Source organism: Castor canadensis, chromosome 14 (genome assembly GCF_047511655.1).
Source record: "Castor canadensis chromosome 14, mCasCan1.hap1v2, whole genome shotgun sequence".
Lineage (NCBI taxonomy): Eukaryota > Metazoa > Chordata > Mammalia > Rodentia > Castoridae > Castor > Castor canadensis.
In genome coordinates this window covers 105,812,610-105,825,071 of record NC_133399.1, presented here as the reverse complement: position 1 = coordinate 105,825,071, position 12,462 = coordinate 105,812,610, and the positions used below count along the sequence as shown (strand labels likewise).

Sequence of the window (12,462 nt, the reverse complement as noted above, 5' to 3'; positions counted from 1 at the left end):
ATTTAGATTCACAAGATATCAAACACCATTGGCATAAATATTTGGGGAGTGAGGAGGAACATAAATATGGTAGGTAGGTAGGTAGGTATGTAGGTAGATAGACAGACAGACAGACATATACATACTTACATAGTCAATAGATATAAACAGGGAGTAGCCAGTAGATAGACAGATAGCAGATAGACAGCAAATGGATATCCATCTATCTATCTATCTATCTATCTATCTATCTATCTATCTATCTATCTAGAGAGAAGGGTGTGTACTCCTTTACTTGGGCAATCAGTATATCCAATATGAGATTAATAACATCAATAAGCTAAATAAATGCTGAGATGTAACATAGAAATATCAATATTTAAAATGTGAATTCATTTTTTTAAAAATGGCAGACTGACAGTGAGAAGCAGGAGAGAATACTACCATGGGAAGTAGATGAGTCAAAATTCTGGGGAGTTTTTTTTTATTTTACTCTGTAAAAATGCATCTAATATTTCAAGTAGCTGATTTAACACCACATCACCACTGGTTATTTTTGGAGAAGCAGTATTGTAGTGAATATCAGGAAGTAAGTTTTTGTAATATGAAATTTCTAAATGGAGAAAAGGAGAGTCTAGAGGTGTGGCTCAAGTGGTAGAGTGCCTGCTTTGCAGCGTGAGACCCTGAGTTCAAACCCTGGTGCCACCAAAAGAAAAAGAGGATTCTACTTTATTTTTACTTTTAGTATGGAGGATTCATAATTTTGTTTATAGAATGGGGGAACTGTAGAATAAAAGTAATTCAAAATGTTAGAAAGAATAAAATGATAGATAAATGAGGCACTAGCATCATTGATTTTAGATTTATGAGGATATAACTCCAAGTGAGAAAATAACAAATATTCAGAATTTGAATCCTGGAACTAGTAGGAGAAAAGAAAGAAGCATGCAAATGAAATTAGGTAAAAGGCCTAAGAATGGTAAAATTACAACATGGGGTTTGCAAGAGCCAGGTGTCAACTGAAGTATATTTTGGTATTCTGGTCACAAACAATTGAAAATGTGCAAGTTAATAAAATCAGAAATGAAAGTGGAGACATCACAACTAATATTATAGAAATCTGAAGAAATATCAGGAAAGATTTGAAACTAGTTTTAAGGCTTGTAAGCTGTGAACGTTCTGGTACATGCATCCACATGGGTGTCTGTGTGAGTATATATGGATAGGTAAAGAAATAATTTGTCAGAAAACAACAGTGTTTATTTTGGTGACAGTAGTGGCCATACGATTTACTCAATGAATCACCTACCTTTACAGTTTGTATTTTATAGGGCAGAGCTCTTGATTCAATATCCTTTTCAGCATATAAAGGAATACCTTTTTTCTTATTTTTCACTTGATAAATCACGTGTTCAAAACCAATCGAAGACTCTAGGGGTTCGATTCCATATGTAACATTTCCAAACTGCAGTAAGCCCCTACAAGTTAAGGAAGAATATAAATAAAATAATACATTTTCAAAAAGTAGATTAAATGCCACTATATTTTATATGTTAAGTGCCACTGAATTTAAAGGTACGGGTACCATTATCAGTCTTAGTTGGTAAAGTAGGGAAAGGCACTGAGTTTCGACAAACTCACAGAACAATGCTGTGATTGGTGTTTGCCTAGCTATTAATATTCCATGGTCTCCAAATATAAGAACAACCTTAATTCAGTATGAGGAAAGGAGCCATTAGGAAAAAATAATTTCCAAGTAAGTAATCCATTTTGAAATCCATACAATTGTATATTACAACCTGAGTCCAGTACATGTGCTAAGGATCACCATAGAATTTGGATAACCTTCAATATATCCTTGGAAGTAGCAAAAATTCTGAAAGACAAAGAAGAAATGCAGTTAGCTTACATTAAAGATACCACTTTTGGATATTTAAAAAATAATACTTTGTGTGTGTGCACGCCAAATACTCATTGTTTCCAAGATGGAATTATAAGACCATTAGATGAACATATGGCTTAATTTTCTGTCCTACAGATTCATAAACTATTAGGAGATTTTTGTATTTTTCATATGCTATCAATTAAATATGGCTTTCTCAATCACTAGGATAAGGTTAAAAAAAACACTGAAAAATCATTTTTTTTCATATTCTTCTGACTTAGTAATGCATGGTAGAGAAACAAAATAAATCCAAAAGAGAAATTACTTTTTCAAGAGTATTTTGAGTGTAATGGTGGAACAGCTTGTGTAGATTAACCCTCTCACAGATACCAACTATAAACTCTAGAAAATATATTTTTTGAACTTCAGCTATAAAGGCAGAGAGAAAAAGAAAAGAATGCATTGAACCCCAGAAAGAAGACAACCCCATTTGCTGAAATTTTTATTGTGTGGGCTCCCCAGATAGGGGAGCACAAGCAGCTAATAGCACAACAGAAAACCTAATCTTTTAGTTTAAGGATGGAGGCCGCAGTTTCAGAAGTGCTGGAACCCAAGGCCCAATGTCCAGGAGAGGCAAGAGGCACAGAAGAAAGCCCTGAAATGTGTGTTATTACCTCCGGGGCAACTTCTATACTAAGACTAAAGGAAAGGGACCCCGAGCATTACCTAGTGTGACTCCTGTGACCAACCTGAATTTCTACCCACTCTAATCTTTGAGGACAGGATGCCCAAAGGCCAGAAGTTCCTCTTCAGGTAGGCTAGCCAAAATGTGGTGGATCTAAGATAGCTGCCAGACTGACCTTGGAACAACCTCAGGCTTCATTATAATCTGATTTCCAGAGTAAGGGCCACACCTACCAGTCACCATGAACTGCCATTTATCTATGATTTCCTCAGAGCCTACCACTTCTCCATTCTCTGGCCACTGAGTAAACTTGTGCTGTTGGCTCACCTCCTCATATTTGGCTTCACACACTGAGTGGGGGATGTATGTGCAAAAATTTGTGGGTAACACAATGAATCTGACAGAAGCCAAGACCAGAAAAGCTGAAAAACAAAAAAAAAGAATTTGTCTGTCTGCAAACACAGGGCAACAGAGTTTGGGAGCTGGTTCCAGTCAACTTATTTACCTGCTAAAATAAGACTGAAACTTTTTAGGGAAAGATTTGCATTCACTGAATGTGGCCTGTATATGATTAAAAATATATTAGATATTTAAATAAAAGGGAAATGTAGCGTATAGTCAAGAGAAAAATCTGAAAGACAACGGAAACGGAAATAACCCAGGATTTTGAAGTTAGTAAAAATGACTTTAAAACACATTCTAAAAATATAGTCAGGAACATATAGGGAAAAATTGGTCATAATGTTGGAGTCAGTTTGGCATTTTCCTGGGATTTACTGTGTGTCTGGAAATTACCTTGGTTTCCCCACTCTGAGTCTACAAGCAGTTTTCTGCTAGCTCTGCAATGTTTCCTGTAACTGTGACTCCATACTATAGGGAAGGGGACAGTAAGGGGGTATAGGAGGCAAACTCTGTAACCAACCTGCTTTTTGTAATTGTCTTCTTTTGCTGTGACCACCTGTAACCCATATACTGCAAAACTCCCTGGTTGTGTAACTCACCTAAAGAGTATTTAACCAAGCCCCTGACACAGATCAGGGCTCAGGGTTTTGAGAAATAATCTCCCCTGAGTCTGCTAGCATAAAAAACTCCCTACTTCCTGTAAAAAATGGTCTTGGTGACTTTGTTTCCTTCATTGTTCCCGCAACAATAATGGTATGTATGGGGGGGGGTCAATTAGGAAACTTAGCAGAGAAATATAGAGTATAAAAGTCAACTAGAACAAATATACATTTTAAATATGGTTTTGTGCATATTGGAGATGGCTAAAGGCAAGATTTTTAAAAACTTTAAAAATTAGACCTAGAAAAAACTACCAAATTTGCAAGAAAGTTGAGACAAAAGCATCTTTTAAAATGGAACATAGGGCATGGCTGTGGGGGAGGCTGAGGCAGGGAAAATGGTGGGTGGGCAGCAAGAGAGGAGAAGTCAGAAGAGCTTGAGGGAGCTAGAGTTGGTGCAGGACCTGAAGAAGCTGAGCAAGTCAGTAAGAGCTAAGACCGTTGATCTTGCTAACAGAGGGGAAGAGTTCCAGTTGCAGTGTTGAGAAGTCATCAATTGAGGAAGAAGATGCAGATGGCCTCACAAAGCCCATAAAGATGTCCAAGTTTGGATTTGCCATTAGGAATCAAGACAACAAGAAAAGAATTAGCCCTACCCATCAAACCTGGAAATGTTCCAACGTTTGCTCCAGAAACCCTTCCAGTTGCAAACTCGAGAAGCAAAGATGAGAATGAAGAATATGCTAGAAGGGCTACACCTATATCAACTGGACCAGCTCCTTCAATAATAGAAAGTACGGGCTCTTTAGTAACTGGAGCCTGTGGGAATGAAATAGAAAGTGCACAGCTCTGCAGCCCTAGCTCAAGGTGTTACCTGGTGGGAAAGAGTTTGCAAAACAGTAGTACCTAATCTCTCTCTGGATGGGCTGATTTTATTTGCAACTTAACATAGAGAATTTCAGGCTTAAAGACACATAAAAAAAACCAAGCAAACAAACAAACAACAATAACAAAAAACGGTGCAGGTTGTGGGAAGGGGCAATTGGTAGGAGATTCATAGATTCCCATGCATCCTTCAAGAAGCTGGCTAGTTATAGAACAGTGTTGTGCCCCAGTGCAGGGCTAACACAAAACAACAGTTAACAGTTAGCAGAGTTGAAAAGGTCATGAGAAGGAATGAGGAGAACTCTACCAAACCACTTTATTCCAGGGTGACTGTGGGAATCCCCTGAGCTGTATCTTCCCAAGAAGTGACACCACAGACTTTAACACAGTTATTTAAAATAATCAAGCAAACAGAAATTATAAGCACTGAAGGTTGGAGAAAGTATTCAGAATAGTTATTATCCAAATATCTAATTTTCAACAAAAAAATTACAGGACATGCAAAGAAACAGGAAAGTGTTGAGACAGGATAGCACTGGGACAGGAGGCATGAAAATAAAAGTAAGTTAAAATCTAGGGTATGAGAAAAAAAATTCAAAGTCAGGTAAGAGCCAGGGCTAAGCTCTGTATTAATAGGTAACTGGCAGTTTCCACTAGGTTATAGCAACTAACTATGCTTTTAATCTTGCATTAATGATTTTCCCAGAGCTCTGATGAGCACATTCCAGGTAAATATCTTAAGAAAACCCATCCTTGGACTAAAAAGAGACCTTGCTAAGGGAAAGTAAATATCTCCTAAAGATGGGCTTTTTCTTCCCTAATAAGTATCATCTGAAAGATGATAAAAAGATGATAAAAGTACCTGGCAAAATCTCAAACATATATCTTTAAGGAGACTTGGTCTTTGCGAATCCCAAGTTTATCATTTCCAAGAACACAAGATGTGATTAAAGGAGGATTGTCAAGACTGCAAGATTAAACATTGTGCTAAATAAACAAAGCACCACACCTTTTCTCAGTATTCCTCATTTTCTCAATTATGTAGAATATCTAAGAGTTTGTTTCTCTGCCCCAGGTGAGTAATGTGCCCAGAACTTAAAAATACCCAGGGCAGCAAATCTTTTGATCAAGAGTGCCAATAAAAGCTGTAAGAAACAGCCCCCATGTCACAAGATCCTTGAATTTTTAAGATCACCCAATGTGTCCATGCTTGGGTGATAACATCAAAACTTGACACCAGCAAAATGATTCAGGCACAAAGAAAAGGCTAATCTGGAGGGAAGAAGATAAACTCCCCATGTCCACTTTAGGTCATATAAAAGTCCTCAAGGGAAGAGCCCCAGTGTGTCTACAACCTCAAGCTCTTGGTGTGTTTACACCACTATCCCCTGCTTTCCCTACAGTAGTTGACTAATAAAATCTTTTCTCCTTCCTGCTTTGTGAATCACTTCAAAATTCTTTTCATTTAAGGAATGTGAGGGATCAAAGGGCTGCTCTGGAGGGTAAGGGGTAGTAGGACAGGGAGATGAAATTGAGAATCTTCCTCTCAATTCCTCCTTACTGCACCACTGGTGACAATATGACCTGTCATTGAAAAAAATCAGGAGACAGAAACTCCCTGTGCTGGAGGTTCGATGTCTGTGCTCCCTGAAAATTCATTTGTTGAAATCCTAATCAGGATACAGGGCTTTGGGGAGCAGTCTGACTGGCTGATTTTTCCATTAGTAGATGTCTTTATTTTCCAAAAGAATTTTAGAGATGAGTATCATTTGTGAAATTTATGAAAAACAAATAATTCAATAAATTTACCTGTTTTTAACCTAATTCAATGAATTTTCTTAGGTTAGAAATAGGCCTGTAGCAATGGCAAAAACACAATTTACCTATGTGACACTGTGTGTTCATTGTATTTAAGGCAACATACAACAGCTAACCACATTCAGGTTAGTAATAAAGCATTCTTTGTTTAGTCTTTATTTTTTTTTTTGAGACAGGGTCTCACTATGTAGTATAGACTGGCTTCAAACTCACATCCTTCTGTCTGAACCTCCCCAGCACTGAAATTACAGGCATGTACCACCATGCCAGTTTTTTCCTTAGTCTTTTCAACTATACACTTACCTTCTGGGGGCAAGAAGCAGTTAGGTATGGAAGAATAACATAAAATTCAAGTGTGAGATATTGTGGCCCTATGTGTATCTCTCTGTTTCTCCCTCCCACCACATGCACACACTTGACAGCATGTATTATTTACATGCTTGCATTGACTAATGTGTACTTGCCTTCTCTCTTGGGCAAAATTTGAAGCAAGGACTATATCTATTATTTCTTGTTAAAATCTTAGCTTCTACAAAAATTGACTCACCATAGAGAAGATGGGAATGCAGATGGAAAAAATTAGCAACTCATAGGGAAAGCAATAAGGAAAAGAAAATTTCAGGCAGGGATAATCCCTGCAATTCTACCCACATTTCTTGATTACTTTTTACAAAAATTACAGATATTATTAAACAAAGCTCTGAGTGTTCCTGATATTTGAAAATTTAATATATCCCTAAGCATGCAGAACCTTTAAGCGCACTTATTTGGTCCTTGGAGGACACTTCAGAGGACACTTTGGATTCTCCTTTTCTTCCCCAGATTTAGCTTCCATAATTCAAGTCATGGTTTTTCACTTCAAGTGCCACAGGCACATAAACACATACATGTACGCCATCATGAGACAAATCCTACTTGGTGTGGTAACCATCTGTTTGATAGGGTGAAGTTACACATCATCAAAAGGAAATGATTAAGTTCATATCAAACCAAAAATCTAATACCAACCCTTTGTACTCCATGAACATGTGGACCCTGAACTATTCATCATAGGAAATCATATCACAAGGGTAAAACAGATAGCAAAAAACATACCGGAAGCTGTTCTTTAAGAGGTTTCATAATTCCTGCATCATCATAACTATAAACTCTAAAATTATTGGGTAAAAAATTTCTGTAAAACAAAGATAAAAAGCATTTAATGGAAAATTGTTTCCTACACATTTATTTTGAAAAAGATACCTATGATATTTATTATAGATAGGTAGGTTGGCAGAAAAAGGTTTTTCAGTGCAAGATCTTTCACCCTCATGTTAAATTTCCTCAAATAAATAAAGCAATCTTAAGCAAAAAGTACACATCTGAAAGCATCAGATTACCTGATTTCAAAAAACATACTTCAAAGCTGTAGTAATCAAAACAGCATGTCATGGGTATAAAAACAGACACAGAGACCAATGGAACAGAATATAATCATGGAAACAAATCAATGCATTTATAATCATTGATATTTGACAAAGTTGGCAAGAACACACTGGGGTAGGAACCTTCTCTTCAAAAAAACCATTTTTTTGGAAGACTGGATGTCCACATGCGGGAGAATGAAATTGGGCTCTTGTCTCACACCATACACAAAATTCAACTAAAGATGGATGAAAGTCTTAAACATAAGACCTGAAACTATAAAGCTAGTGGAAGAAAGCTAGGTGAAAGGTTCTTGACATTACTCTGGGCAAAGGTTTTTCGGATATGATACACACACATACACACATACACATACACACTCGCACACACAGAAGCATAAGCAACAAAAGCAAGGATAGACAAGTAGAATTACATTGAGTGAAAAAGCTTCTGCCTAGCAAAGGAAACAGTAAACAGAGTGAAGAGATAACTAGGTATTGGAAGAAAATAGTTGCAAACCATGCATCTGAGAGCATTGCTTAATATTTAAAATATTATAAGGAACTCAAACAACTACACGGCAAAAACTTGAAATAACCCAGTTTTAAAAATGGGCAAGGGGTGTGATTAGATGTTTTTCAAAAGAATGTATACAAATGGCCAACAGGTGTGTGAAACGCTCCATTTCATTTACCATCAGGGAATGCAAGTTAAATCCATGGTGAGATATTACCTTATGCCTCTTAGAACGGCTGTTACCAAAAAGAAGAAAGGTAGCAAATACTGATGGGGATGTCTTCCAACAGAACTAGAAATGTCCTCTGAAATTTGTGAACGAGAAGAAGAAAAATCAATACCTGCTGTTATCATCTGAATGTGAGTCTCCCCAAATTTATAGTAGAAACCTCATCACCAATGTGATGTGTTTAGGGTGTAGGGTTGTTTAGAAGTGATTAGGCCATGGGGGTGGAGCACTGTTGAATGAGATCAGGGTTCCTTAAAGAGACCTCAAGAGAGCTGATTTATTCCTTTCTCCACATTAGGACCCAGCAAGAAAGTGCCACTCTGTAAAGCAGGAAATGGGCCCTTGCTAGACACCAGACCTGTCAGAGGCTTGATCTTGACCTTCCTGGCCTCCAGAACTGTGTTAATCACTTTCCATTATTGTGACAAAATACCCAAGTAAACAGCTTAAAAGGAGGAAAGATTTATTTTGGCTCTCAGTTTCAGATATTTCAGTCCGTGATTGACTGGCTCTATTGTTTGTGGGCCTGTGGTAAGGCAGAAGGGAGTGGCCAAGGAAAGTTATTCACTCCTGGCGACTGGATGCAGAGAGAGGGGCCAGGGACAAGGCACATCCTACCAAGGCACACCCTCAGAGACCTGCATCTTCCAATTAAGCTCCACCTCCTGGTTTCTACCACTTCCCAATAATGCCATCAGATTATGACTCCATCAATGGATTCATCCACTAATTGAGTCATGATGATGTCACTTTCCCAAAGCCCCACCTCTGAACATTGCTCTGGTCACCATGTCTTCAGCACAGGAGCCTTTTGGGGTGGGGATACTTCATATCCAAATAATAACAAGAACCATAAAAAATAAACTTTTGTTGTTTATAAACCACCAAGGCAATGGTATTTTGTTATTGTAGCCCAAGTAGACTAAGATATCTGCTGCGTACAGACTGTGGGCAGAAGGAAGCCAGTTCTGACCATTTTTGACCATGAAGAAATGAAACCCTAAGCTTACTTCATGCAGATGTGAAATGATCTCCAAACAGCCCCATCACTGATGAAACACTGGAATGATGACAAGTGTACACACTGAGTCAAACAAAGTGGTCTACAAGGGATCAAGCAGAAGCATCCATAAAAGTCCCTCCAAAAGAGGTCCTCACATCCCCAAAAAAGATCAGAAACATGACGGAAGGAGATGATATTCACAGAACAGAGTTTACAGCAATGGTTAAAAACATATGGAGAAGTCAAGCTGGAGAAATAGCAGCGGTTAAGTGATCATGGAATTCAAGAATAAGGAATAAAGGTTTTCATGTCAAAAAGCAAATACAGGAAGAGAAGCCATGATAGAGACTTACAAAAGCACGAAGGTACACGTGTATCCAGAAATTCTAAACATGAGAAATATAGTAACATGGTCATTGGAAAAATCCCTGCAGAGTAGAGTAGGACATAGTTTGCATGGACAGACAGGAAAGGTGAAGGCTAAAGTCTGAGGAAATCACCCAGAACAAAGCATAAAATCAGAACTAGTGGGGAAGGTGAGAGCATATACAAAATACATTGTATTTGCACTACAGCATCTTAAAAATACCAGAAGTACTCCTGGGCATCTGTATTACTCTAAATATTAAAATTTGGGTCCCTTCCCGAATTGTCAAGGACACCCTAATCGAGGTGGTAATGGTGATCCCTGGCTTTCCTGTTTCTTGTGTTTGAGAGCCCTCAGAGGTTGTCCTGTTGCTGGGACAGGCACAGTTTGGGGCTAGCTTGGGATATGCCTGGGTATCACAGTCTGTTGAGAGCAAATCTAGTGTCAACCTGTTTGCATATAAACCAGTGGTATGCCTGAGACTGCCTAGCTACCAAAACACAGTGTGGGTGGGGGGGGAGACAATAACCATGGTCACTGAGGGTCATTATTCCACCCGCAGGGCCTTCCCCACCGCTTGTCATTCTGTCCACCCCCAGCTTTGCACTTTATTCCCAAGTAAAATATAAAAACATTGAAAGCTTTTCGTTGTACTCTGATTCCAGAACTGCCTATCCATATATAAAGTGTTTGGCTTCTAGCATTCTATTTGTTGTTATTTTAATGATATTTTGCCAAAGTGTTTTGAATTTCTTTGTGCCAAGACTTATTTGGCAACTACTATTGAATTTGTAAACAGCTGGTAATTAAACTCTAACTTAAGTGCGCTGGTCGGGGAGAATACGGACGCTATGCAGAGGATTTTTGTGATAGTGATGGCGGTGTGATAGTGTTAACTGCCTTTTGATTGCTTGTGTGCAAGAAAAGCACCATTGTGACGCATTTCTAGACGATCAATAACACATTCATCCATTTAGCACTGTTAATCGTATCGTATATTCCATACCTGTTTGTAGTATAAAAAGAGCTAAAGGAATTTGCTATGACTGAGTTTTAATGCAGATCTGCCTGCATTTCTACCCTACGGCACGCTGCCTGTTTCCGTCCATGTTGGACATTCGGAAGGATGGTACTGTGGTGCTGCAGCTCCCTAGGATGCTTCAGGTCTGATCACTGCCTGCCTCTCAGGCCCGCCACGTGACACTCCGCAGTGGCAGCTGTTTGGCAGGATTCTCTCTGGGTTTCCCTGTGGATTTCTTGCAAAAATACAGCAATTTTGTTCTTTAGGAGAAAGTAATTTGGAGTCAGCTTTTGGTGTCTCCTTTCAAACTAGTACCGTCCATCTTACATGTAAGAAAACTTCTTCCAAAATCTGTGATGTGCAAAAGCATTGCAACTCCTTATTTTGGAATTACTTGGGTGATTTCAATTGTGGGCCTTTCACTATTTTTAGAAGTCTATTCTTACCATTGAAACAAGGGCCCTTTCAGTTTTGATTTTTCTCTTTTGCATGGTGAAAAAGGCTCCCCCTACTCCCCTCCTTAGCTAGCATGGGATTGAGTTTGGCTAATTACAGTTATAATCCAAGTCCTCAATACGTTGTGTCAGGATATATACACTAATTTTAAAAAAAATTTCATAATTTAGACCATACAAAAATATGTTATTATCCTTCAAATATAGGTTGAATATAAGCAAACATGAAAGCAAGCTGTATTTGTGTTTTCAGAAAGATAGAAAATTATCAAAATTTATCCTTTATGAAACCTTACAGGTAGCCAAAAACAAATTTGATGCTACTGAGAACAAGGATGCTGGGTGCATGCACCATGGATTCAAGGTCTAGGTTTTGTTATAGAGATGTACAGGGTCTTTTTAAAGCACAAAGAGAACAATGAAATGGGGCATGGTGGCAGATGCCTATAATCCCAGCACTGGGGAGGCTAAGGCAGGAGGATTGTGAGTGAGAGATTGGCCTGGACTACGTAGTGAGACTCTGCTCAAAAACAACAACAATAACAAAACAAAAAACATAAATAAGAGAAAAATGAACTGGAGACACTTTCAATTGCAGCCCATCTACATCCTAGATAATTACAAGCAATAGTTATAGAACAAAGACAGTTGATAAAATAATGGAGGTCACCTACTTCTGTGTCAGGTTCATGGTGTATGTCTTCCCTTCAATTGCAATGTTGTAAGCCACCTGTCATGAGAGTATATTTAAAGCAAAGAAGATGGGGGGGGAAAATGTTAGAAAGGAAAACTGCCATTTTGCATTAATGATTAACTACATTCCCAACTTAGTGCAATAAAAAGAGAGAAAATTAGAATTTAATGTTGAATTATTTCAGAGGAACTTGCTGTCAAAATTTTGGTCAAAAATAATGGCTAAGAGATTGCATAGTACAATCTCTTATTTGTTAATTTTTAAGTTTATCTAATAAGATAGAATCTGAAGGATGGATGATTTTTTAATCAACTAATTATATTTATTAGCTTAATAAAGATTTGAGGCCATTGCAAAACTTGTGCTTAAAATGGACAGAATACGACTAAAATTACTCAATGGAAAATTTATGTACAGTTAAAGCAAAGAGCTGATAGCACATGTACACTTCCAGATTTTCTGAGGTTTGTTCATAGTTCGGATACAATACACACTGCTCTATTCTGTTAAGAAATGGCTT

At 38.0% G+C, this 12,462-nt stretch overlaps 1 protein-coding gene across 1 annotated transcript in view; it reads right to left on the bottom strand.

The window, feature by feature from the left end:
- Nucleotides 1-12,462, bottom strand: part of Adam2 (ADAM metallopeptidase domain 2) — a 64,125-nt gene that overhangs the window by 43,671 nt on the left and 7,992 nt on the right. Inside the window, exons 3-6 of the mRNA XM_074053328.1 lie at nt 11,923-11,978; nt 7,349-7,427; nt 1,779-1,855; nt 1,289-1,457 (exon numbers count right to left, since the gene is read on the bottom strand). Coding sequence (XP_073909429.1) covers nt 1,289-1,457; nt 1,779-1,855; nt 7,349-7,427; nt 11,923-11,978 — 381 coding nt within the window. The remainder of the gene's footprint in view (nt 1-1,288; nt 1,458-1,778; nt 1,856-7,348; nt 7,428-11,922; nt 11,979-12,462) is intronic.